Source organism: Necator americanus, chromosome III, assembly GCF_031761385.1.
Source record: "Necator americanus strain Aroian chromosome III, whole genome shotgun sequence".
NCBI lineage: Eukaryota > Metazoa > Nematoda > Chromadorea > Rhabditida > Ancylostomatidae > Necator > Necator americanus.
Genome location: NC_087373.1, coordinates 39,536,284 through 39,562,558, shown reverse-complemented (window position 1 = coordinate 39,562,558; position 26,275 = coordinate 39,536,284). Strand labels below are relative to the sequence as shown.

At 38.6% G+C, this 26,275-nt stretch overlaps 1 protein-coding gene across 3 annotated transcripts; it reads right to left on the bottom strand.

Moving 5' to 3' along the window:
• Positions 1 to 110: 110 nt before the first annotated feature.
• Positions 111 to 25,267, bottom strand: RB195_012383 (uncharacterized protein; the record flags this gene model as incomplete). 3 transcript variants are annotated; one of them, XM_064194202.1, is made up of 20 exons in its annotated part: positions 111 to 168; positions 285 to 416; positions 5,203 to 5,322; positions 5,379 to 5,452; positions 5,705 to 5,799; positions 6,821 to 6,946; positions 7,052 to 7,178; positions 7,801 to 8,022; positions 8,090 to 8,222; positions 9,182 to 9,253; positions 9,314 to 9,418; positions 9,479 to 9,610; positions 9,670 to 9,757; positions 10,343 to 10,413; positions 10,538 to 10,638; positions 10,862 to 10,937; positions 11,327 to 11,405; positions 12,423 to 12,545; positions 13,480 to 13,594; positions 17,768 to 17,821. In XM_064194202.1, 20 exons carry the CDS (start codon positions 17,819 to 17,821, stop codon positions 111 to 113), a joined length of 2,103 nt encoding a protein of 700 aa, XP_064051786.1. The 3 variants fall into 3 exon arrangements, with proteins under 3 accessions (XP_064051786.1, XP_064051785.1, XP_064051784.1); XM_064194203.1 differs by lacking the exons at positions 111 to 168; positions 285 to 416; positions 5,203 to 5,322; ... (1 more) ...; positions 5,705 to 5,799; positions 10,862 to 10,937 and adding exons at positions 21,680 to 21,824; positions 23,169 to 23,345; positions 23,679 to 23,801 and having other exon boundaries at positions 6,810 to 6,946; positions 7,801 to 7,883; positions 7,950 to 8,022; positions 11,287 to 11,405; positions 17,768 to 17,856; XM_064194201.1 differs by lacking the exons at positions 111 to 168; positions 285 to 416; positions 5,203 to 5,322; ... (15 more) ...; positions 13,480 to 13,594; positions 17,768 to 17,821 and adding exons at positions 21,651 to 21,824; positions 22,265 to 22,376; positions 23,155 to 23,345; positions 23,679 to 23,806; positions 25,213 to 25,267.
• Between the last annotated feature and the right edge of the window lie 1,008 nt (positions 25,268 to 26,275).

Sequence of the window (26,275 nt, the reverse complement as noted above, 5' to 3'; positions counted from 1 at the left end):
TAAGCTGACGGCTACAAGAGGTACGTAGAGACATTTAAAATATCTCAAGTCCCATTCTGCTACAAAGGAAAATAAGGCAGATGGTGAATTTCAAATATCGATTGCATGCTTTATTGTCCACATTGAAACAATGCTTTTCCGTATGTTTCTATAACTGTTTCACAGAACCTGAAAATAATTCACAAAAATATAAAAACGAATTAAAACTATCAAATCCACAAGAGAAATGAGACTGGGCCGTGACGTTGGACAGTTTTGTGATACAAAAAAAGTGTTTGACTAACTCTTTTCTCTTGCCTTTATCCGTAAATGTGTTGATTTTTACGGGATGGATCATGACAAGGTTCGGATGATAATATTCTCTCCATCGTTCGCGTACTTGTAGAGGTACGTAAGCGAATTTTTCACGTGGAAGCCTGGAAAATAATGTTAAATATTCATAAATAATAGCAAAAACCACACTACTATACTACAATGGATGATTGAGAATACGGCTTGGTCGGAGCCCGCCTCCCAATAGGATCGGGTTTTGTTTTTTTTTTTTGGTACTCCTGGAAACTTTCTACATGTTTTCTCCGGCATTTAATCTTCAATTTCATGTCAGTACACGAAGTCCTTGGATTATTCGATTTTATTCTAGTTTTAAATCCATTTTATGATTTTTTGGAATTTTTAGAATGCGTTCTATCGTATTTTTGCGTACGTGATCTCCTGAAGGTCACACACGTTTTTTTTTGCTGACTCTGGCCACTGTCTCTGTCATAAACCTCTCCAAGAAGTTTTTGTCATTGTCACCGGCGTCCTGGCACTACTCTCCTTCTTTTCTCAGCTGAATTCAATGAGTACTGGGAACAGCTACCCCTCTACTTCAGTTTAGCATTTCAATGGCATTCGTGTCGTCTCAGCACTCCGCGTAATCACGTCATTTTGGAAAAGACCAATATTTTCGCGGTACCTTCGTTGGGAAACGCTTTAGATGAAAATGAAACTGTTAGGCAACGATAAGCGAATAGAGTGAATGCGTATTTTTGAGACATACGGTTCTTTTTTTCTGGATTGAATAGGCTTCACGACGCTATCACGCTTTCGATCTATCGACTTATCGATTTGCTCTATCACACATCAACAATTTTTCGAAACGTGCGTGCATCCACTAGTTATTTATTATTTACTTGCTATACATATAACTAATCATTGCGCTTAAGACTTTTTTTTGCTTTCACTCTCGGAGAACTATTCGTACATAACTGGTTCCTTAGAAATCCTGAAGATCTCACCGCGTTATGTGTCTGAATCTGCCTTAGAGAACTATTCCATAGAGCACTGTACTTTCCATGTTTATGGCAAGAAAATTCCAACTAAGAGAGGTCAGAACTAAGTTATGATCATGTTTGGATCGGTAGATCATCGATTGGATCACTAGAGCATGGGTCCATCGGTCGAGAACAGTCGGCCACACGAATTCTTTAGACTTAAATAATTGTTTTCTTTAGTAGAGCCGTACACGAGGTTGTTATAGTCCTTTATTCGTGGCTAACGTTTCGGCAATATCGCCTTCTTCAGAGCCTGAAAGGGGTGAAATCGAACGTGACTAATCCGATCAAACGCCTTATCCGCCCAACAAAGAAAGTCCTACGTCAGTTACGTTGGGTCTCATAGCTATCCGTGAAAGAAAACATCGTACCTTAGCATCAGCTGACTATCCTGCCACTGCTAGATACCTGATGTGAGGTGACTAGCGCAATCAAATATCAACCTTAAATAAGGCGCGAGTTCCCGCGTAATGGAGAGGCATTCCTCTTTGCGATTCATTTTTGGACTCTTGGAGTGGATCCAAAAAGCCTCCAGAGCCTTGCGCGCCGCAATGCTGGGTTCGCGCGCCAAAATCGTGATCTTAACTTCAAAATCTTCTCCGTTATGACGCCGCACCCTGTGACCACCCAATGCAGTGGAGTCACGTGATTTTTTTGCCGTCCAGGTGTTCTTTGATTCGAATACATAGTGGTCTAGCTGTTTCTCCTATGTATTCGTCACCACACTGTACACAGCAAATCATATAAACAACACATGAACTCATGCAATCACCCTCGTTGTTATCCGGGCATATTTTACACTCCGGTGTCGTGCAAATACGATCATATAGGCGATTACGAATGAGTATTTGCTTAAGGTTACTAGGGGGGAGCTCCACGATGGTGACAGATTCTTCGCACACAGTGTCTCGCCAATCCATCCACTTCCTACATCGTTGTCTGACTCATTGCGTGGTACCAAGGTTCATAGATCAAAAGCAACTTCACGTTCTGTGCGGTGTACCAAAGAACAACAGACAATTGGTGGACATCCAAACGCGTCTTCTTCGACATGCCTACGTGCCAACAAGACGAATTATACGCTAATATCAGAAATGTTTGTCGAAAGAATTGTCATGTTACGATTTTTGGATGAACGCCTTTGGAGGAGAATAGTGGGTGGGTCGATTTCGATATGTGATTCTATCCGGTCTAAGACTAAGTCCGCTTTACGGAAAAAGTTCGACAGTTTGCTTAGTGGGTCACGCAGTGATGTGCACAAAAGTATCAAAAACATTCGCTTTGCCTTAGCCATCGCGAAACTACTGCTAACGAGCAATCTTTGTCTGCCACCTCTCGAGTTACCGTACTGGGAGGCATTTCTATATCAAAGAACATACAATCAGCGCTGGAATTAGGACCTAGTTTCTCTCCATCTCAACCTATTTCTACCGCGGTTCTGCGAAAAATCGCATGCAATCTGCAGACTTCAGATCGTCTCCGTCAAAAGCAAAATAAAACCACTGAGACTGCCCGCGCGTCTAAGCGCTTCGCCTATACCCTCCCCGTACTTTTTAGCAACAGGACCTAACGCAGTGGTGGATATTAGTATCCGTTTTTTGCAGATGAACTATTCAACGTTTTAGATCGCTACAGACGGGAAGTGTCCCCAAACATCACTCTGACAGCGCTTAGGCATTAGGGAAGTTCGGGCTTGTTAATCTAAAACTATCAGATTATCCACCAGTGCAGGGTGGGGAATTTGTAGTCATTCCTCGTCATCTAGCGAAGCCCTCCATTATGTACCTCCGAGACAGCTCCTCTATCGCTCTTCCACTGTCGAGATTTCTGCGCAACACCGTAGACTCAATAGGGTATGGATGAGTACCAGCAAATCACGCATTACCACCCTCGACTGCGACCCGGCTTAAAACAGAGTTACCTGCGTGTCCTGTTTTGTACCTCCTAATAAAAACTCACAAGCTGAACTCTGATAGTGGCTGCCTCTGAAGATCCTTCAACGTTCAGGTAAGACCTATCTAAGCTGCGTAGGAGGTCCCGTAGGATCGCTTGGTTCTTAAACGTAGTGTTGGTGCGCTGTTAAAATTCGTCCGCCACCTTACGACCCATATGTTTTTGGACCACCTAAAGAACACGCATTTTGATAACTCTGCGTATGGAGTCTTTCGATGTTACTGCATTGTCGACGTTCCACGACTCGGCTATGCGGCGTTTTTGGCTTTTAACTGAACACCAGAGCTCTATAAATGTTGGCTTTTCCGTGGGCAGTTGATGGTTGTTCTCGGGTGTTCAATGACTGTTTTAGATGGTCGGGCAACTATTTTGCGCAAATCAGGGGTCTTGCCATGGGCAACGGTTGGCGCCAACGCTCGCCATTGCTTTCATGGCTAAGATTGGGCACCGATTTGGGAACACGACCTTTGCTATATTGCCGATATATCGCGACTGTTTCCTTGTCTGTTCGTTCAAGCAGAGATGGACAACTGTTTCAAGATTTTAAATGAGCAGTCGGAATATATAAAGTTCACTCGGGATAAGCCCAAGGAGAATGGTTACCTTTCCTTAACGTCCAAGTGCATATTTCAAACAGAACGCACAGGACAAAGTGGTACCGCAAACCCAGTAATAAAAATATCTTAGTTCCTTTTTCTGCCCATCCCCACAAGTTAAAGGTCGGTAGTCGAAACATGTTTCGTCGGCCCCTCCGTTTGACTGGAAGAGAAGAAAGACGAGAATCTATCGAGCTTGCTAGGAAAATTGCGGTCAGTAACGGCTACACCCTTGCGGTCTATCACAAAAGAGCACAAACCCGAAATAAATCTGGTATGGAGAAAGTCCCTTTGTGTACCATTTATTTCCGATGAGGTTAGCGCTGCTATTCGGCGGTGTCGAGGAAAGCTAAACTTGAAGAATCTGTCCCATCGTGGAGCTCCCCCTAGTAACCTTAAGCAAATACTCATTCGTAATCGCCTTATGATCGTTTTGCGACACCGGGTGTAAAATATGCCCGGTACAACGAGGGTGATTGCTGAGTTCTGTGTTGTTTTATGATTTGTGTGTACAGTGTGGTGACGAATACATAGGGAACAGCTAGACACTATGTATTCGAATCAAGAACACCTGGACGGCAAAGGAAATTGTGCTCCTGCATTGGGTGGTCGGGTGCGGCGTCTCGGAAGATTTTGAAGTTAGATCCGATTTTGGCGCGCGAACCCGATTGGGCGCGCGGCTCTGGGGCTTTTGGATCCACTCCGGTCCAAAATGTCGAGGGATGCTCCCTCGCGGGCTCCGTTTTTAGGTTGATTTTGTTGTGCCTGGTTCGGGGGGTGTCGCTGTGCTGGCTTTTCCGGATGCTTGGCCCACGTCTGCGTGGCTTTGTTGGGCGGTGGTTTTCGATTGTCTTCATTTCACCCCTTTCGGCCCCAAAGAAGGCGATATTGCCGAAACGTTACCCACAAAAAAAGGACAAAAACACCCCCCTTGGCCCCTCTACAAAAAAAAAAAAATTTTAAAACCAAAAAAACCCGGGTTTTTTTAAAAAAACCAAAAAAAATTTTTTTTTTTTTTTTTTTTTCCCCCCCCGTAAAAAAAAAATCAGATTCTATGGGATTTTTTTCAATCCGAGACCCTTAAGGACTGCACATAAAAATTTCAACTTTTTTTTGGTCACCACAAAAAGTGTTGTTTATTTTATTGTGTTTATTATCCATTTCAAATTTCTTCCCCATACAAGACACACCGAAAAAGAAACAGGTAATAAATGGTCCAACTGAAATTCTGTGTGGGTTTGAAACTAAATACTCTCCTCTTATTCTTGATGGGTCTCTCAGTACGGATGATGAAAATTCCCGAATCCCAAGTTCTTATTTCTTTTTTTTAAGGATAATACCTGTTGTGTGGCACAGTATGAAGAAGTTTGTACATGGAAAGCTCGACGAAAAGACGGGCTTCATAGAAAATTTCCAACGCTGCGGCTAGATAAGCCAATCTTTTTTGCGGAATGTAGAAGCTGAAAATGGGGATAAAATTTTTTTTCAAAGGATTTGTAAGAAAAAAAAATCTTACAAATCGCTCAATGTCCAACCGATATCATTTGCAACGTGTGAGGCAGCATCCAGAAAGTGACCTCCTTCCAACAGCTGAAACAACGCTCAGTTTCCTTCGAGGGACGGTTTCTGTTGAAGAATTTTGGAAATCAGATTTTTTTCTGTGGAAAGTTTGTAATTTAGGGGAATTGAATTGATGCCTTTTTTTGTGGGTTCAAATTAAGTGAGTTAGTGAGCTCTTAAGTTAAAAAAAAAAACTATTTCTAGTTTAAAACTCAAACTTAAATTTCCTAAATTTAATTGAGAACATTGGAAAAAATCAGAACAAAAAAAACATCGGCTTACTCCTTTTTCATAGCATGACCATAGTTCTTTCACTTTCTCGTTATCCCGATATTTTTCTGTGAATAATTTTTTCGCACGCTTCGCGGCATTTCCACCTGAAATCCACCTGACGTGAATTTTACGAAAAAATAAATAAATAGAAGGCACATTAGAAAAAAAACAATGTTATTACAGCCCTTTTTTTGTTTCACATGAATCATTTCTTTAGTTCCTCAGTTTTTTTTTTCTGTTTATCTTTTCGAAGGCTAAGTCGTGGCTGTTTTTTAGCTGCTCCTGGAGATCAGTTTTCGTGCAAAAGGAAAAAAAAACACTTTACGCAAGAAACAGTGTGTTTACGCGAACTTGCCGTATTCCGTACGCCACCAAGCGGAAGGACGTCGTGATTGTATAACCCATACTGGATACAGTATCTCACTAAGATCAATCTTATGCCAGAATTGAAAAATTGCATCGTCTCCAGTTAGGAAGTATCCTTAAGCAAATATTTTGGGCACATAAAAAAATGAAGAATTTCTAGTAGATTTACTAGTACGTATGATAGGGGTTTCTTTTTCTAAGAAGATATTCTCGAAGAATTAAGAGAAATGGATTTAAAAAATAGAAAAAAAGAAAAGGAAATGTTTATACTACAGTAAACTTCACACACTTTATCGTTTTTAATTATTGTTTTAAACTAGCGTATCATTCATATATAACTTTCAGTTTTTGAGCTTTTTTGAATTCTGACCAGTTTTTTCCTGAATTTTTTTTTCAAAAAGTTAGAATTTTTAGGAAATGGTTCAGTTATACATGGAGGATGATTAAGATTGGTAAACATATGTTTTGATAGTATTCAGAGAAAGCCTTACGTATATTAAAATATTTTTAATGTGTGGAAATTGCTTTTTTAAAGAATTACTCTCAGTTTTATAATTGTAGTAGTTTATAATACTCTTATAATATGATTCCAAATACGTTATGCTATAAAAATAGCTGTAATTCTTTGGAAAATGTTTTTTTTTGAAAATAAAATGAAAGGTCAGAATCAGCTTTCAATTCTGTTATATTACTTTTATTCTTAGTATTCTATTATATTATTTCTATTAGTAATCCAAGAAATTGAGTCCTACGGCTCACCTCGAACATTTCGAAGTCTGAGTTCTCGGACTTTCGCCAAACAATAATGCATAAAGACACCTTGCACCAATTCAGCCGCCGAAAGATGGATGTAGTTGAACGGAGAAATCATTTCCGGATATTGACCTGGACTCAAATCTACTCACTTTCCTCTCATGTTATCATCTCGCTTAAATTTTAGCTACACTGTTGAGGTAGTGGCTAAGGCGGTTTCATTCCCTATTAACTCACCATCGTCACGATATTCGTACGGATTCCAGGTCCCACAGAAAATTGTGATCCCAAAGTATGGTTGATAGAGTCGTTGCAGTAGCCCCATCCCTGTCTTCCGTTGATGGTTATTGATTACGACTAATACCTTAAAAGTGTTAGGTTTTTTTATACATTAATTTCCAAAGGAAAAATCAATAACTAGAAGATTGCTGACGAAATCAGTGCAGGATTCTACAGGATCTACAGCAATGCGTTTGGCTACAAATCAGAATTGTTTGAGGTTTCTTAATCCATAAACGGTCTAAACAATTACCTGCGTGGGCCATTCTATGTATCCGGCCTGCCTTTTTATCCTTGCGGACAACTCTGGTACTAATTTATCGGAAGAATGAAGTACATGGTTGTCCTGGGGCGGTTTTGAACCGTCAACTGTGGAGTCACGGCCAGACCTCTTACTGACTAAACTCCCTCCATTCGTTGACCATGGACTTGGGGAGACTCAGGAAATAAATTTGGCCCTCTTCTCTTCTTCCGTAGAGAAGAAATGAAGGAAAAGAAAGAATTCGTACGTACTTTATGCACTGAGGTTGGAAAAACCTAACGTTGAAGATTTTGGGAAAATTAATAGGCTTTTAGTGGGACCCTTGTTATGGAGGTTATGCACATACATAGCGTAACACCTTCGGTCAACTGTTAACCTTTTTTCTTTTTCCTTTTTTTTTGGTGGTTTGATTCAAGTGCTTGGCTCAATTCAAATTCAAACTTACTGTATCCATGTTACTCGTCAACACCGAATCCTTCCTATGCATCAACGCCAATTGAGATGGAGTAGGATATTGGCAGTTCGATTCTGTAATGCGTTCCGTACGACGCGGACACCGATGATAAAATGGAAAAATATGACGAGAATTCCAACCGTAACCGCCTACAGTACACCATTCATCTACGGATTTGAATGCATCAATCCTTTGACGAGCAATTTCTAAATTCTGAAAATCATAAGTGATAGGGGAGATGGAGATGTAAGAGAGCTGCTTTAAATAAGTGCTCAAATACCGTATAAGCACTGTTTCTTGAAGTGGATGAGGCAAAATCGATACCGACATAGCGACAATTTTGACCACCTGTATTCTCCTCAAACACAAAGGCACAATCCGGGTTCTCGACGGTGATTTTGGGGAATTTGTAGCTGAAACTATGGATTTTTTTTCTTCCTGGACATGAGATGGATTTGTTTTGCTAATGGATGGTGGAGATGGATGGATTATGGAAACACAATTTTTTTGCAGAACAACTCCCCTAAATAGTGTAAGAATTGAAAATTAACTGATATTTTCTTCTGAGCTGAACATTTTCTGAATTAACGCATTTATCGCGGCCAATTCATCCAATCCTATCATTCATTCATTCATTCTCATTTTGCTCGATGAAATGTCGACTATATAGGATATTATTCGAATTCGCTAGAATATTATCCTTCGAATAAGTTGTCATTCGAAGCGCTCGAACGTTACTGGTCAAAATGCTAGGCGCATCCGAATAGTCGGAGTATCTGCGTCGATGATTCATCTCTTCGAATGTCCTACAAGATTTTTATATCGAAGAATTCGAATATTCGTAACGGGCTAACTTCGAACAGCACTCAGGAAGATGCAGCTTGCTCTGATCGGTGGAAAACCGTAATGAAAACATGAGATGAATCTTATACATTTTATATTAATATTATTATTAATTAACACTTATTACATTAATTAATTAATTTTGACTTTTGATTTTTTTGATTTGATTTTTTTATTTGAATTTTCATTTAATTTTGATTATTTCTATTGTCAAGAAATGAACAGTATCCTTCCAGTCCATTTAGAGTGCAGGAAAACCAGAAAATTCGGAGTATCGACCAATTCCTTTCTGCTGTGGACAGAAATTCTCATCGTGTTATAAAACTCCCAAAAATGGACTGGTGTTTTCCATCAAATAGTGGACACAAGGCGAAAATAGTAAGAAATAATAAAAATTAAAAAAAATAGTGAAAGCTTTTCTACAGCACATCTCATCTAATTTTTGAGGAACTTACTCACTGATTTTGAGAAATTTTTCGCGTGATTTTAGAAAACTAATGAACGGAGTATGTCAGGAAGGAAAACTTACGATAATCGTCTAAGCACCTTAATCCATGTCGATACAGCTGCAAGATCTGCTTCGCTCCAAAGGTGTCTATCACTGAACTCGGATTTTTATGAGCAATTTATTTTCCTGAAACAGTACTCGTTCATTTCGTACCTAAATTCCTTCGCCAATGCAAGCATACACGTTTCGATCCGCCTCTGATTACATTTCCATGATTCCAGAAACTCGACCATTTGGTTGGAGATTACGGTTAAATTTCTGGAAAAAAAGCACGGGATTCCTTTCAGTCAGTGGCATCGAGTGTTCCTTGTAGATCACCCATCGTCAAGAAGTCTTTCTCTCGTCTCCTCATCTCTTTTCATCACCGAATTTGGTGGATGGATTCCAACGCTGGCGCCAGTTAAATGCAACAATTTCTGGATGTAGTACGACCGTATCACCATTGCGCTCCTGAAATTACTCGAAGTAATGTTGGTCCCACATAGAAAAATGCTTATTTTATAAAATACCTAGAAGTAACGGATACTGGGACAAAAAGGGCGAAGAATGCGCCATAATGGAAAAGAGTGTTAGCGGAATCCCACGCAGAAAATACTCCTGGAAAAAGAGTGTTGGACTGGACACAAACAAGAATATATATATATATATATATATTTGCTATATTTAGCCACTGCAATTGATCTTATAAGAATATCCAGAAGTTTCTAAAGACAACAGAAAAAATATTCCAAATTTTTAAAGTGCATGTCGTAGTTTTTTAATGTCTTGGTCGATTTCTCAGCTAAATGTTTAATTCCGGCTCTCTACATATCATCCTGAGGATTTCGGCATGATCCAGACCTGAACGTAGAAGAATGGAGCGGGGCTCACTGCTCAGATCCTGTCTAGCTGCTGTTCGAGGACAACTTTCCTTACTTCCTTGTCCTGGTCGCTGATTTCCATTCCGTGTTACCACGATACAAACGCTTTCTACATATCGAGCTTGTTTTCTCGAGAGTCAGCTCATCGAAGGCCGTTCCTCGTTTCTGAGAGCCGCACAAAGGTCACAGATTTCCGGAAGAAAATTGGACGGCTTTCAAAGACGTTTTTGTTCTATTCTCTTTTGAAATCCTGTTCATTTCTACCTTGCGAGTACCGTATCCTTCTATGCTTCGGAAACGAACCAGCACGGATTATGCTCACCTGGCGCAAGATTGATATGAGGAGCAAACTTGTTGAACTCGTCGTCGGCGCCTGTTTCGATTCCGGAATCGCTTAAAAAATCGAAACGTTTTCCGACACCCACATGAATTTTTTTTTTTGGTAATTTTCTGTGTTTGAATATTATTTATGACACAATATGGTAGGAACTCTATATTTAAGAGCAGTATTGTTCACCTGGAAATTGCTCTGGATTCTCCTCTCACCAATCCATGTTGAACTACTGATGATGGTCTTTCCTTGCATAATCGTAGTCGTTTCCTAGCGTTTGTATGATTCTGAAGCAGAGACGGTTAGAACGGTATTCAAGCGCTGGTACTTATGTTTAGCCTGCCGACCGCGACGCGCTCGCCGCAATTCGTGGGGTTTTTTGCTTGGTACGCACACGCTTTGCCTAAGGCCGTGCTCCGTTCGATCGTGCGTCGCGGTCATCCAGGCGAACATAAGGACTGATGTTTTTATAGCTTTCTCGACATCTTTCATATTATGCGCCAAACTAACCTTAAAATGTCTGGAGACGAGTCCAGATGTGGCATTTTTATTCCCGAAAAATTCATATGGATTGAAGATCCTTGCACTGAAAAAAGAATTCGCAGCATCCATCATCATATTTAGAAAGGAATGGAATTCTCCAATATTGAGGGGAGGCGCGTCTCAGTGCTCTCTGATGTCTCCCAATGTTATTTTAATTCTGCGTTCAGACCATAGTTCATACCAGAGTTTTTGTTCTCCTGTGAGCAATAGTGCTACCATCGCGTGCGTATGCATTTGCGTGAACCGCCGCTTGAAAATTGCATTTTCAAGGATTTTCACGCGCTGATTATTTCCCCTCAAGGCATTCGCCTAGTAATTACCTTATCGCGGGAGTAAATTCATGGATGAAGAGTATATTTTGTGCATAATATCTACAGTAGTTTCGTACTTACTTCGTTTCGTAGTTTAGTACAGCTTACAGTAATCTTATACCTGGTATTCATCTTGCTGTTTACATAGAACCATAGCCCATTCGTAGTTTTGTCATAGTCGAACATTTTAACAGCTCCTTCTGGAATAAAGTGTAATATGATAAAATTATTTAGTATCCTGAACTAATGCATAAAATTCCGTCCAGCTTCTACTGCAAAAATCCCTTCTTTTTTTATCACTTTCTTGTATTCTCGCGTCACCTGATTTTCAAAATCTTCAAATATCCGCCATATAATCCTGATTTGGGACCAAAAGATTTCTCAGGAAATGTTAGGGAATGCCGTCCTCTCGCGTAAGGTTTTGTTGTGAATGAAATTGGAAATCATAATGATTACGTTGAGTGTTTGGTTTAAATTATGCGTTAATTTGATTTGGATTTTAGAGTTCGGCTGGGTTTTACCAGGACTACTGTAAAACCTTAAGGCAGCACACCACGAATCAGGGGTGGTACGGATTTCAGGTGGAGTTTCTGTATACAGGGTCGTAGATTATGGAGATCGGGGTGGTTCCGCTCATCTCTCCTCGGATCACTGCAAGCAGCCGCCAGAATGCTGTTTTGTACGAAGCCTTCTATTGCAGCGCGCCACCCTTGCAGCGCTTAGCGTCCCTTACTGTCTATCGGGGCACTCCGAATTGATTTTCGACGAATCACAGGGCGGAGGCGGCGCAATGGGTGGAGCGTTGCAATAGATGGCGTCGTACAAAACAGCATTCTGGAGGCGGCTGTTTGCATTGATGTGGGGAGAGATGAGCGGAACTACCCCGTCTCCATAATCTACGACCTCCGTATACGGATACTCCACCTGAAATCCGCACCACTCCAGATTCGTGGAATGCTGCCTTTAAACGACGAAGTTGTCCCTTTTTTTTTGTCTGGTGGCGGTAGCATCCCTCATTTCATTGTCCTTCCATAGCGCTGAGGCAGCACTCGAACGGGGGAAAAAATTCACAAACAATTAGCATTTGGAAACTATTCTGAGAACTTAGCAAACTTGGTTTTTTTTCGGACCGAAATTTTTTAGAGGTGAACAGGTGCAGATTTTGCTGGATGGTGGGAAAAATTCTAGAGAAAAATTTACAACTTTAATGGCATCACCGTCTAAAGTAATAGAGTCTTCCGCATCATAGATATATTTCGCTCCATTTTTGATAGCGTAAAGATAACCGATATTTTTCATCGAATACCCACGAAGAGAAGTTCCCCACTCGAATTCAAGCTCTGAAATTCGGTCAGTCACCAAAAAAAAAAACAAAAATCAATTAGATTAATTAATAATATAGTAGTACGAATATCTTACTTACTTGCTTATTTATTGCTATTAATTCCTACTTATTATTATTATTTATTATTGACAGTAATCATTATTTAAAGGCATCACCCCACGAATCTGAGGTGGTACGGATTTTAGGTGAAGTTTTCGTATACGGGATCGTAGATTAAGGGAGGGGGGTTGGCTCCGTCCATTTCTTCCTAATCGCCGTAAAAAACGGGCTGGGCGATACGGCTTTGGGCGTTCCTGCGCGCTACTTTCTGCAACGAGTTCGACTGGAGCGCGCCAGCCGTGTGCACGCGCAGCATCTTCCGTGCCGTTTTTTTTTACGCCAGTAAGCAAGAAACGGACGAAATCATTCCTCTCTCCATAATCTACTATCCCTTATAAGAATACTCCACGTGAAATCCGTGCCGCCTCAGATTCGTAGAGTGATGCCTTTAACTCATATCTCACGAAAAGCTTGTCGACCAGATTTTCCTGGATTTTCCAGACCGAATTTTAGAGATAACTTTCAATACAATTTTCTTCTGCTAGGGGCCTAGTAGCAATTCTTGGTCTTCCAGAAGAACTTTACCCTTCCAATGCTTTCACGGTTTTGAGTCTTCCAATACATTTTCTCCTTTGTCCTTTTGAATGAATTTTCTTCGATGAAAATGGTTAGTGATTACTTTGAATCCGTTAGAGTTAACAGATCGGTAACAATAACTGAGTTTCCATCTGGGATTCGCACTCATTTTTCCGGGACCGTGCAAAAGTGGAAATTTTGTAATTTAATCGAATTACATATGCTGCAATCATTGCAAAATAATTCAATAAAATTTATAATCATTTTTGAATTTTTCTTTCCTTTGCATATTTAATTGATTTCTGGTCGCTTACCTGGAAGATTGTGTTGATTGAATGTGATTAAATGCACGCCATCCATGTCAAGGATATCGGAGGCGCTGTCCTCGACCACTACAACCAATTCCCAACCTTGAAGTGATGCCAACTTCTGAATTTTTAGTTTTTGGTGCTATAAATAAGTAGATAAAGAAACCATTAGATATCAGCAGTGAGCAGTTTTTGAATTCCTGAGGACACTGACCTCAATTGACTCGCTGGAGCATCGCCTAGTCGTCACCACTATCCATCTATTCCTGCTAGTTTCGTTACGAATACATTCTTCACTTCAAAATCAGGGAAAAAATCATTTATGCGCTGGTTGATGACAATGAAAAATAAGTTTAATGTTGTGTTTAATATGTAAATAAAAGTTGTTTGCATTAATTTGTCCTATTTTTACATTTCTTCTAAACTTCTGGCATAATTCCCACGTTTCTCGTTCAATAGAAGTAACAATGTGATCAAAACCTGGACATTGTCATTTTGTGGATCTTGGAATCATATTCGGACGTAATTCTTTTCCAATTATTTATTTATTTATTATTGCTATGTCCAACTACGTAAGAATTTTTGGGAAAGTGCTTGTTGTGCTGATCTCAAGGATTTCAAAGCGAGTGGATTAAAACCAGGACCTTCATTCTAGGCTCGTAGTAAAAAAAAATCATCAACCACTGTGTGAAATGATTGCAGGTTGGGGTTTTGACGTATTTATTCCTCGCTTAAAGGCATCACCCCACAAATCTGAGGTGGCGCAGATTTCAGGTGGAGTATTCGTATACAGGATGGGAGACTACGGAGAGGGAGGTAATTCCGTCCATTTCTTGCTAATTGAGATGCGGCGCCGCACAAGACTGGCGCGCTCCAATCGAACCTCCTGTACAAAATGGTGTGCCAAAACGAATGAAGCTGTATCTTTCGGGCTGTTTTTTACGGCAATTAGGAAGAAATGGACGGAATCACCCCCCTTTCTGTAGTCTCCCATCCTGTATACGAATACTCCACCTGAAATCTGCACCACCTCAGATTCGTGGGGTGATGCCTTTAAGGTGATAACTTTGGGGAACTCTTTGCATCCTTCCAGAAGCGCTAGATCCGGAATTTGCTTGGGGATTAAATTAATGCGATAGTTTATATATGGACTCATAAACTGAAATTTGGAGTTGTTTTTCTTGCTAGTGTTTGGGTGGAATTTCAAGGAAAAATTCGCTGCTTTTACCTCAACTCAATACATACATGACGACCAAATCGAGGATCTGAATCGATTTGCTACTATTTCAGAGACATTCCGTAATGGACTGAGTGAGAAAATGACTGAGGAGATGAAAAAAAAGTAACTGAAGGCGTTCCCTTCATAGAACAATCTCTCTCTTCATGGAGACATTTTTAAATTGCACTTGTGAAGATGTCTTTCTAGCCGTCCGGATGGAATACCGTCAGGATGGGTGGGACCACTGAGACATATATCACTGGTAACATAATTATAACTATAAAAAGTGAAAAAGATTACAAATAATCTGCCGGTAGAACGTGTCCGACGTAATTAATCCGCTTGAGACCCACGTACGCGTTCAATCCAGAATTGTCTGTATGTTTAGAAGTGCGCGTTCACCTATACAATAACTTGGAGGAAGGGTTGAGCCGATGAATCGATCCGGTTCCGAATGAATCGATATTTTTAATCCTGCCGAGCCTAGCACCAATTTATCGACGTTCTCGGAGATATGAAAAGCTTGGTTGGCCTCAGCGCGGTTTCGTACCACCTATGGTGTAGTCCTACCCAAATCCCCCTCACTAATTCCACCCTATCACTAATAAAATCAGTTTTCTAGGAATTCTTCCACATATTAGAGGATATTTGTCACCAATGAGTAGCGAACGGATTCGATCAAAATCGCACCTGTCACAAAAATGTTCAGAACACGACTTTTCTTCTTGTTTATACAGTAATTTCAGTCTTTTAGCGTACTTTTCGACGAGGTTGAATGAGAAAATAACGGATAAAAATCCACAAACAAACAGAATGAATTCGATTCGTCGAAGCGGTGGTCGCTCCCATTTCAATTTCATCTGAAGAGATTGAATTGAATGCTTTCGTTAGAGTGAAGCAGTGAAAAAAAAAACGTAATGAAAAACTACAAATTGAATTTCATGAAATGATCCTCGAGTTTCAAAGTGCTGGAAAGACTAGATTCCTCAGAAAGTTGTGATTTTCTAGGAAATAGAAGGAGTCAGTTGCTGTTGGATTCTCAAAGAATGTTTACGAAGTGCGATGACAGCCGCCATAGCTCAGTCGGTTAGAGCGTGGGTCTAATAAGCCCAAGGTCGCAGGTTCGACCCCTGCTGGCGGCAAATGTCTTTTGATTTCAGTGTGAGGCGATGAGCAGTTTGCATGTTGTTGTTTTTATTTATTACTTTTATGTTACATCAGTAAAGCGTGCAAAAAAAAGTGTTGTCATAATATATGTTGGCTAGAGAAGATCATGCACCACAATTTCTTCGTTTTTTGAGTTCTCCAGGAAAAATGCAGTCCATCTTTGAGGGTTTTCAGGAGAAAAATTTCATTTTTGAGTGTGAAAAAATTCATTCATTTCAATTCATGGATATAATCGAAGGATTAATCAATTTTACTACTTTGTAGAACTGGAGGTGAACATGCTCGGAGAGGTTTACAAGCACTCCTTAACACAGGAATAAAAGAAACCTCTCCTCTCGGATACCTGATGCCTACGAAATGGTCCGATACTCAACTTAGCTAAGGTGAAAATAGAAATTAAGGCACAGAAATCTTTCGATCGATACCGTATTAAAGTCCTATTTCGATGAAATTTGACAGTTGAATGGTTCTATTGATGGTGCTTTAACTATCACACAAATGGTTTGATATTTTATGGTGCCGTGAGTTTTTCCCTTTTGTGGATCATATGAAGAAGTCATGAACAAAGTTAATTTGAACTCCTTAATTTATTGTCTGCGAAAATTTGAAGAAAATCACTACGCTTGCGGCCACACTACGTTCAAAACAAGCCATCCCGTCCGGTCCGAGCACTTAGGACTGCTAGGGTAGCCCTGGTTCGATTTCCAGCAGTGGAAACTTTTCCATTTTATGGAATATTGTCGTGACGCACAGAAGAACACTCACATATTATTATTATTATCACTGTTATTATTATTATTATTATTATTATTATTATTATTATTATTATTATTATTATTATTACCACTTATTTCATTTTTATATACACATTTCATTTTTTTTTAATTATTCGTTTCCATAAAAGATATGAGAGAAGGTAAATATGGATGAGTAATATGTACTGTTGCAGAAGAAATCATCTTCTGAATCAATCCTGACAAAAATTCTTGTCATGTTGGAGTTTATAATTTAAATCTGCCTCTATTACATATGATATAAGAAACCAGTGCAAAAAATAGTGAAAAGCAACATTTTTTGAGCAGTAAACTTCCGTAAAATTCGTTTGAAGAAAAATTGTCGTCGGAAAAATGGATCTATTGATCCATGCTAGAAAACATTGGAGACACATTTTCCAGTGTAGAGCGAATAGATAGGAAAAATAAATGAAAATCCTAAAACTTATGAAGAAAAATATTTGAGAAACGTTCAAAAAATAATGTTAGTATGTATCGATCAAGAATCGATCCATTCGATTCGATAAGGATCTGAGCAATTTACAGGATGTCATCAAGTCGTACAGAGAACAAAAAAAAATCTCGAGATTTGATGACGAAGCGATTTGTTCCGCGAAATCGCGATGTTACGCTCTGCGAAAAAAAAAAAAACGGGCCAGTGCTTTGAAAAATATTCGAATAAGAAATAGTGCAAATTTAGTCCGACAGTAATTTCACTGAGGTATTAGGATGTCCATAAAGTACAACACAACAACAAATAAAATTACTGTGCGATAATCGTTTGAGCCGATTAAATCCTCACTAATTGCTGTGACCATGTCCTATTTAACTTGGGCCTATTCAGAAAAATGAAAATCAAATTATTGATTACTTTCTTACGCGAAGGATAAGCAACATAAAGTGTCTGGCGTTAATCAATCCGCTTAGGATGGGATTCCCCCCACGTTCACTCCAATTCAGAATTGTTTGAGGTTAACGAACGTGTAACTGGCCCCTACAATGTCTTACGGTGTCTAAAGTCAGTGTTTTTATCCTCCCAGACCAATTTATCGACTCCGGAGGGAAGAAAGGCTTGGTTGGCACTGGGGCGGTTTCGAACCGCCGATCGATCGTGCAGGGAAGTGGAACCTCTAACCGATTGCGCTACACCCGCCCATTCTTCTGGATGTGGCATGGGAAATCCACGCATCCTCAAGAATTTCCGGAAGAGATTGGATCCTTGTACTGAAGTTAAAGGCGGTCATTCTTTATAGAATGTGTGGGGACGTGAGTTACGTAAGATTTTCTGACTATTCATTAAAAAAATTTCTTATTTGGATTAATTTATGCGAAATTGTGGATAATTTTTTGCGTGACCTTTCCCGTGGACCACCCTGTATGTACCTTATTAGTGTAGCGTCAGCTCTTATTAGTACCTTTTCGGGGGCGAGGAAACAGTAAAAAGTGACTCCGGATTAACTCTTGTTTACAATCATGTTAATCAATAAATAACAGTGAAAAAAAACAACATATTTATTAACAAATCACGGAATTTTACAACATCGATGAGAGAAGTGTTTTCATCGTGTCAATGCATTTTTAAGCGGGATACCTCCCAAAAAATCCCATCCTCATCCCTCAGCCAAGAATTTTCAAGAATTTTTCTCAAGAGTTATCTCATGTATCTAAAAAAATGCAGTTCATTTCTCTAAAAGTCACTCGAAAACAGTAGAAAAAATTTTAACGATGTTCACTAGAAGTTCTGCAGAAGAGAGAGAAATGAAATGATTTGTATTCCACGAATTTCAGATCAATCCTCTTATTTTTTTCTACCATGCCTGCTTGCACCTAACTGAAAATCAAATCCACCGTAATAGTGCACTTTTACCGGGGCTGATTTTGGAGTAATCGATAAAATCCTCTTTATTGTACAAATATTTTACTGTTAATACTGAGGTGGATGTGTTTAGAAAAAGGAGCAACCAATTCTGATTCAGCTTTAGTCATCTCGTCTCGTTAAATCCATTAAAAACGATACAAAAATCCGCGCGAATCTGCCACTACCAAGTGTAGATCATTTTTGATTTGACCTCTATTGAAGATCAATGGTCGGATCGTCTAACCTTCTGGCCTGGTCACGCCGTGACGCTCCCGCTCAGCATTTCTCGATTCATTTTCAATTTTTTTCCTTCTTCTTTTTATTTTCTTCTTCTTTTTTTCTTTTCTTTCTTTCCTTTTCATGTCATTCTCCTTCTCTCTTGGGATTCGCATTCCTCATAGTTCTCCTTATTTATCGCAACCGTGTTTGTTCCTCTGGTAGATAAGAAAATAAATATCTCTACTTTACAAATAATAAATTTAGAAAATTCAAAAAACGAAAACAAAAAGAGGGGGAAAAAGAAAAGAAAAAGGAAAAATTTAGGAAAAAAGAACATTAGGTGTTGTCCTGGTTGTTGAAATTGTGTAAAATGTTTAAGTCTGTTCGTTTTTCTCAATGTTTTTGTTCTTCTAAACTAATGGTTCATTAAATCTAACAACTATGTAGTTCTTCAATTTTAATATTTATTGCTTGTTGGGGTTAAAATTATTACCTTATCAACTAATTTACCACAAATAAAAGTAAAATTAAAATTATGCTGTTATGAATTAATATTTGACACTAATTATTCTATTTGATCAACAATTGATTCAGTGATTTTGACGACATAATTTTAATAATATCCTGAGTCCTCTCTCATATGTAATTTTGCGGATATTGCCGTTAATATATTATATGTTTTAGGCAAATTGCGTCTTTGCTACAAAATATTTTTAGGATTTAAACAGAATTAGGATTAGTCAGAGCGATGCGTCAAAAAAAAATTGATTGAGAAGAAGAATTTCTTGGAAGAAGTGAAATCTGGCCGTAAAACCCTTTTTTCTCGTTAACACGTCTGAATGCTCACGATTTCTCCGCAATTATTCGCTATAAAAATTTTCCATGGGGCTTGTTGCAATCGTTTACTCAAAAAAAAGGTAAAAAAAATGAACCAGTAGGATTTGTGTGACTGCTTTGTGAGTTTATCATGCAAAGGAAATCGCCAGAAAAATTTTCAATGGGTTTGCTGCAATCGATCACAAAAAAATAAGGAGAAAAAAATGAACTAGAATAATTGATCACTTATGAGTTTATTCTGTAATGTCAAAAAAAAAAATTCAGCGTCTTTTTTCTCGTAGAAAAACACAATACGCTTCATAAATTTCTATTTTTTCAGTGTCCGAAATCCAGTAATCGATCGATCAATGATAACGATGTTCACCAAATGCAACGAAAGTTTATAAGAAACTGTTTTGTACCACACTGGAAGAATTACTGTGAGTTGTAATTAATTTTTCAATTTCTCATGAAGTTTTGTAACTCATGTATCCAGACGTTTTCATGGTATTAGTAAGAAAATCCACAAATAAGTGTGGGAAATCCGCGAAAATTTATTAGGCTGTGGAAATAATTCCCCAGAGTGTGAGAAATCTCCACCGACTTTTGACCATGCTTTCTTCTTCTGAAATCGGAATCACTTGGACTTTTTATGGATGTTTCGTTGGTGGAATATAAATTATTTGCTAAAATGGACCACTATCTTGTAATAATAATGTTTTGTAGTAATAATATAATAAAAAAATAGATTTAAATAAAATAAATAGATTAGAATAAATAGATTTGAATGAATAAAAAATAGATTTTTCTTTTTTAGGAAAAAAATAAATAAGAATATAATATAAAAATATAAAAATTAAAAAATATGTAATAATATAACAAAAATGTAACAAAATGTGTAGGTTATAGATATAGGTTTGTAGGTTTTATAAGTTATATAGATTTTAATTGTATAGGGTAATGAGAATAAAGTCCAAAACAATCCGTCAACAAGGCCAGGATGTCTTCTCCTGAGAAAAAAAAAACGCTCGATCTAGCGATGACCGATGATCAACAAAGTATGTAGGTTCATCCACCTATTCAGGAGAAAACAGATTCTCTCTGTAAAGCTCTGTTTCTTCGCCATCCAATTTTTATCATGTGGTCATCGCTTCTTCTACAGTATATTTCATTGTTTATTTCAAATTTATTCCACAATCAGTACATAAAACAAACAATGTCAGCAACAATGACAAAAAAGGAAAATAAATATTTCAAAAAAGCAGCTCGAGAGAAATATTTTGCATAGCTATGATTCGACTTTTATTTCGACTTTGGGCGGATGTAGCCCAATCGGTTAGAGGTTCCGCTGTGTCTGCACGATCGATCGGAAGATCAAATTCGCTCTAATGGTCACCAAGGCTTCCATCCCTCATCTTCGGGTCGATAAATTGCTATCAGAATTGTCTGAGAGTAAAAACACATCCCTTCGCCCCGGCAGGTTACTGTATAAACCAGTTACACGTTCGTAAACCTCAAACGATTCTGAGTTGAAGTGAACGTGTGGACGAAGGTCCCAAGCGGATTAATTCACGCCAGCGAATTTATCCTTTATCCTCTATTTCGGCGTGAATATAAGCTTTTTTTTGAAATTGTACTCTCGCTGATCAACCTCATAACAACCAATTATTACCAAATATAGAAGAATTATTGTTGTATTTAATTGATTTTAATGATTTCATTTTACTTTTTTGATGCATTAGAAAAAGAAATGTTGTACAAAAGAAGTAGAATATAATATACATTCAAAGAATTAATTCCGATACGAAGGAAAATCTGAAGAATTGAGATTTTGCCCACGTGATTTATAAATGAAAAAAAAACTGCTTAGCTGTGATCTACAGAGATACGAGGATATTAAGGTTAGAAGGTGGAGAATTTTGCGAGGAAAACAGTGCATACTGTAGTAATTTATTAGTACTTATTTATTTATTTATATTTATTTAATTTTGAGTTCTAATCGTTTGTTTGAAAATGAAAAAATTCAAAAAGATTGGAAAAATGTTCTCGTTTTATACAGAAAATACAGAAAATAGGCATGTGATACGTGAAATTATCAAAAATTGTCAAAAATACGTCATGAAAATTAAGAATTGTAGTGATAGCCCGGTAAACCTCTGTGAGGTAAGCCGAGGATCGCCGGAGAAACGCAAACTTGACCGCTGGCGAGCAGTTCCGGCGGACATTCGCATCGGTCGCGAACGCACGCCGAGCCGCCGGTGCATTCCGTGCTCGGCTCACATGGTTCTCCAGGAAAAGCCTAAACAAGGTGGATTTCAAGCGTTTTGTGGGACCTCGAGTGCAGACATAAACAAATAAACAATCGTTCAATCTGGGATATTTGCTGTATTATACATATTTTTCTCCAAGGAGAGAAATTATTTTAGAGAATATTTTCGTGAGCTGAAGTTTTCATTAGAGAGATTTTCTAGAATTAGGGAGTTGTTTGGGGTTACTCCACGTCCTGGATGCGTTCTACTGGAATTTGTTGGGTGTAATTTTCTTTTTTCTGAGAGATTCCTGTACAGAGGCTCTTTAGACTCCCTATTTTTTACATAAAGTCTTGCTAACCGGCATAACACAACTTCAAGCACAGTCACGTTTCCTCGAAAACAACGGATTGCTCCCGTTTTTTGTTTAGGTCCAGATTTTCTTTCAGTTATACTTAAATGAGAGGGAAAATCAGAGGAAAAAGGTCACCTGGTTGGAGATTGGTTTCACCGCAGGCTGAGACCGGAGTTGACTGAATGAGGGACATCGAGCTGAGGGGTTGCCATCAACAGCCGAGCACTCGCATCGACCCAGCACACAACTAAAAAAAAATCGAGCAAAATAATTAACCAGCATGTTTAAGAAATTTTTCCAAAAATTTCAGAGTTTTGAGCAGTTTCAATATAGAAGATCTAAGGGTTCTGAGGATTTCTACTTGGTTTTCTCATACAAAAAGCAGGAGGAACCTTATCCAAAATATTTATTTTGTTCACTTTTCACTTCATTTCATTTATTTTTCATTTTTTTTATTTTTCATTCATTTTCATTTATTCACTAAAGATTTAATGTGTGTAGTGAAATGCAGTAACTCCGTGGTTTTTCTTTCTTCTACATTCTACATTCTATCTTCTACATTAAATAAATAATAAATAAATAAATAATAAATATTGAAAAATATTTTATGTGAAATTATGTTTTTATTGCAATCACCAAGAACCTACTTAAGTAACCATTTTCATCAAATTTATTTACAATTATATGTGTGTTCTAGTTTATTTTCCTTCACAAGAGTTCCTTTCACCCTTCTTTATTTTACTTTCTTTTTTTTGCGCATTATTTATTTATTTTTCCATAAAGGTGCCATCAAGAGTAGAAGAAAAGTGGTAACGGTGTGCTGAGTGAAATTAACTCGCGTTCTATCAAAAAATGAGGAGAAAAAAAAAACTTAAATTTATTTTTTTTGACAATGTTTTATGCATAAAACAAAAGTGAGGTGGGCTGTTTCTGTACTTCCATGAAGTTTATGGTTTCTTTGCTGGTCCAGCAACTCCAACGATCCTACAATGGTTCAGAAGTACGGTAGGAAGAGAGGCGTTTACCTAAGACAACCCACGGGGCATGGCTTCAGCAGGGTTTCCCCGGGTGCAGAGTATGACGGTGCTTGAATGAGGACGTTATGAATAGTTTCCACAGGCGGGCTGTTCTGCTGCATTGAATTCTGGAGCGCTTTCCGTAATCCGATGGGCAACGGAAGTGGTGACGTAGCTTTCTTAGGCGGTTCCAGTGACTTCTGAAAATTTCAAAAAAAAAATTACATCTCAAGCTTTGGCCGAATTTCTCCACTTTATCCAAACATATCTGCAAATAATCAAGAAATACAGTAACCACGCTTGGATCACGGTCACGTGATCCACCCAGAGACCGCGACGCGCATCCGAAAAGCGGAGCGGCTATTGCTGGAACGAGAAAAAAGGCCGAGTTGGGGTGAACGTTTCGCGGTCGTTCCGGTGGAACAGAAAGTCATGCTCTTCGTAGTTCTTGCTTTATTTTATCTCTATTTCTTTTCTTTCTTTTTTTTTGCTATTTAGCACGAATTGCTGTACGATCAAACGGTGAACGCTACCTCTTCGCCATCCATGAGATTGTAAGCGTAAATGGGTACCGGATCGGCCTGCGGAAGACAAATCTCGAAACGACATGTCGTTCCTTTCTCGCAATTGCTGGCAAAATTGCACTTCCCGAACATTGGAACTAAAAAAAATAGATATTCATTAGTCGAACTTCATCCGTACGATCAACTGTCGATCCATCGATTGATTGGCTGATCGCTAATTCTTCTTTCAAAATCGTTCTCACATTACAGAATGATAACATTCCTCCTCCTGGGAACGAGTATGAGGAGCTATATTTTTTCGCTGATCTAATTCTGCTTGCTTACTGTACGTATTTGGGCTGCGGTTCAAAATATAAACTAACGATTTCATCAAATTCTTCCCGAAATCACCAGTAGTACAGAATTTTGGTAAATTTTCGTTGGTGTAAATCGTGAGGATGAGACCGGTGTGGAGAGTAACCGAGTAGTAACAGATTCGGTTGTGAGTTCATGGTCGCTCCTTGAAGGCATCACCCCGCGAATCTGGGGCGATGCAGATTTCAGGTGAATTATCCCTATATGGAGTCGTAGATTATGGAGAGAAGGGTGATTCCGTCCATTTCTTCCTAATTGCCGTAAAAAACCGTCCGGAATATGCGGTGCGTGCACAATGCTAGCGCGCTCCAATCGAACTCGTTGTAGAAAACAGCGCGCCGGAACGCTCGGAGCCGCATCTTTCGGGCCGCTTTTTTTTACGGGAATTAGAAAGAAATAGACGGAATCACCCCCTCTCCATAATCTACGATCCCGTACACGAATACTCCATCTGAAGTCCGTACCACCTCAGATTCGTGGAGTGATGCCTTTAAGACGGGCAGATTACCCAAGGCCGGGCTGGCCTTTTATCTTGCTGAGGTCGATAGATTGGCACCAAACTTGTCTGGGAGGTTAAAAACGTTGACTCGATAAATCGGCTGACCTCACACGTATTCTTAAAAAAACATCAGACAATTCCGAATTGAGGTCGAAAGCGAAAGAACAACGCAAGCGGAAACCCCAAAGAATTGATCTTTTTATCCTTTAAGACACTTATACTTTAAAATATTATGAATTTTTTCCTTTGTTTTTTTAATAGATATTTTTTGTTCACTTATTCATTTGAAGTCTTGTTTCTATTGAGAAAGTGTGTGTGTTTTTTTGTAAAAGACATCATTCAATTGCAGAGAAATTTTTTTCCTTTTCTTTTCTAATTCTATTAATTTCTGGCTAATTTTCTTGGTAACAGAATTACTTTCCAATGTCTTAGTTAGAGGAGGAGGATATTAGAGGATTACCCATGGAAAGGAAAGATATAGATAGGAGGGACGCACCATATGTTTAAATGGTCTGATAATGGAGGGGATTTCAATATGGCTAAGAAATTACATACACAACTGGAATATTGGGTTAGAAGATCACTCCTCCAGGACTTTCGAAAAAAAATCAAATAAAATTTTTAACTCATTCTTCTAAACAAGTATCGCTATCAATAAACACAGCAGTTTTTAAAATAAAATAAACTCACTTATTCCCAGAGCTTCGCTGACAATACACACAACATAGATAATCGGAATCAGCATTGTTTCTGGAGTACAGAATATTAGTCTGATTTTTCGTTCTGTAAATAAAGTTTAGTTTTTGAAATGCAGTCACAGCAAATTTAGATCCGTAGCATTTCGACATAAATTAATGGCATGAAAAACCTGTGTTCTAGCTAACTTTTTTTCTGGAAAAATTCGACTTTGCTTGATTTTTGGTACGGTTTTTCATGCGCCTTTTCCCAGTGTTGATGTCGTGGGGAAGAAAGAGCAAATAATAAGGGTTCGAAAAAGATGATGAAGAGATTCCGAAAAAAAAAGAAAGAAAATGCAAAAATTACTGCTCAATTTTTCCATGGAAATAATTCCACGAAATCATCGAAAATGAAAGCGATGTCAGATCGATGACATGTGATACAGTGGAGTCAAAGCGACAAAGTGGTGGTGCCAGGGTAAAATGGCAAAAAAACAAATAAATAAGATAAAATAAAAAAGGAGTTCTGGAGAGAAAAAAGAGCATAACTTGATTATGTGTATCACAGAAGTTTAATTAAAATATTTCACTCGTTGAAGAAAGAGGAACAGGAAATTTATAGTTTTCATCATTTTTTATTTTTGAATGCCTGTCATTGCTGGAAAAAAGTCTGTGAGGGCGCACAGTGAACGCTTAGGGAAACATTTTTAGAAATTTGAAGTTGAAAAACATGTTCTCATAGTTAAATTTGGGGGAATTTTGGTGATGCTGACTCTGGGACCTGAACCAGGACCGTAGTACTATTTCCACAGTATCACGGTAATGGCAGAACTGGAGCGAGTACTTGGAAGCACTCAGGAAGAGGAGGATACTGTTAAATCTCTGAGATGAATGGACTTTAAGGTCAGGAGAAGGCAGTGATGATATACTCCTGCGGTCCTTCCGCAATTCTAACGTTGAATAAGCCATGGATAAAAGAGGAGGAACACATGTGACATGTGCTCGCCGCGAATGACCGACCGAACGACCGCTGTTCCGCCCGACGCTCGCAAAGAACACTATTTGACTCATTGTTC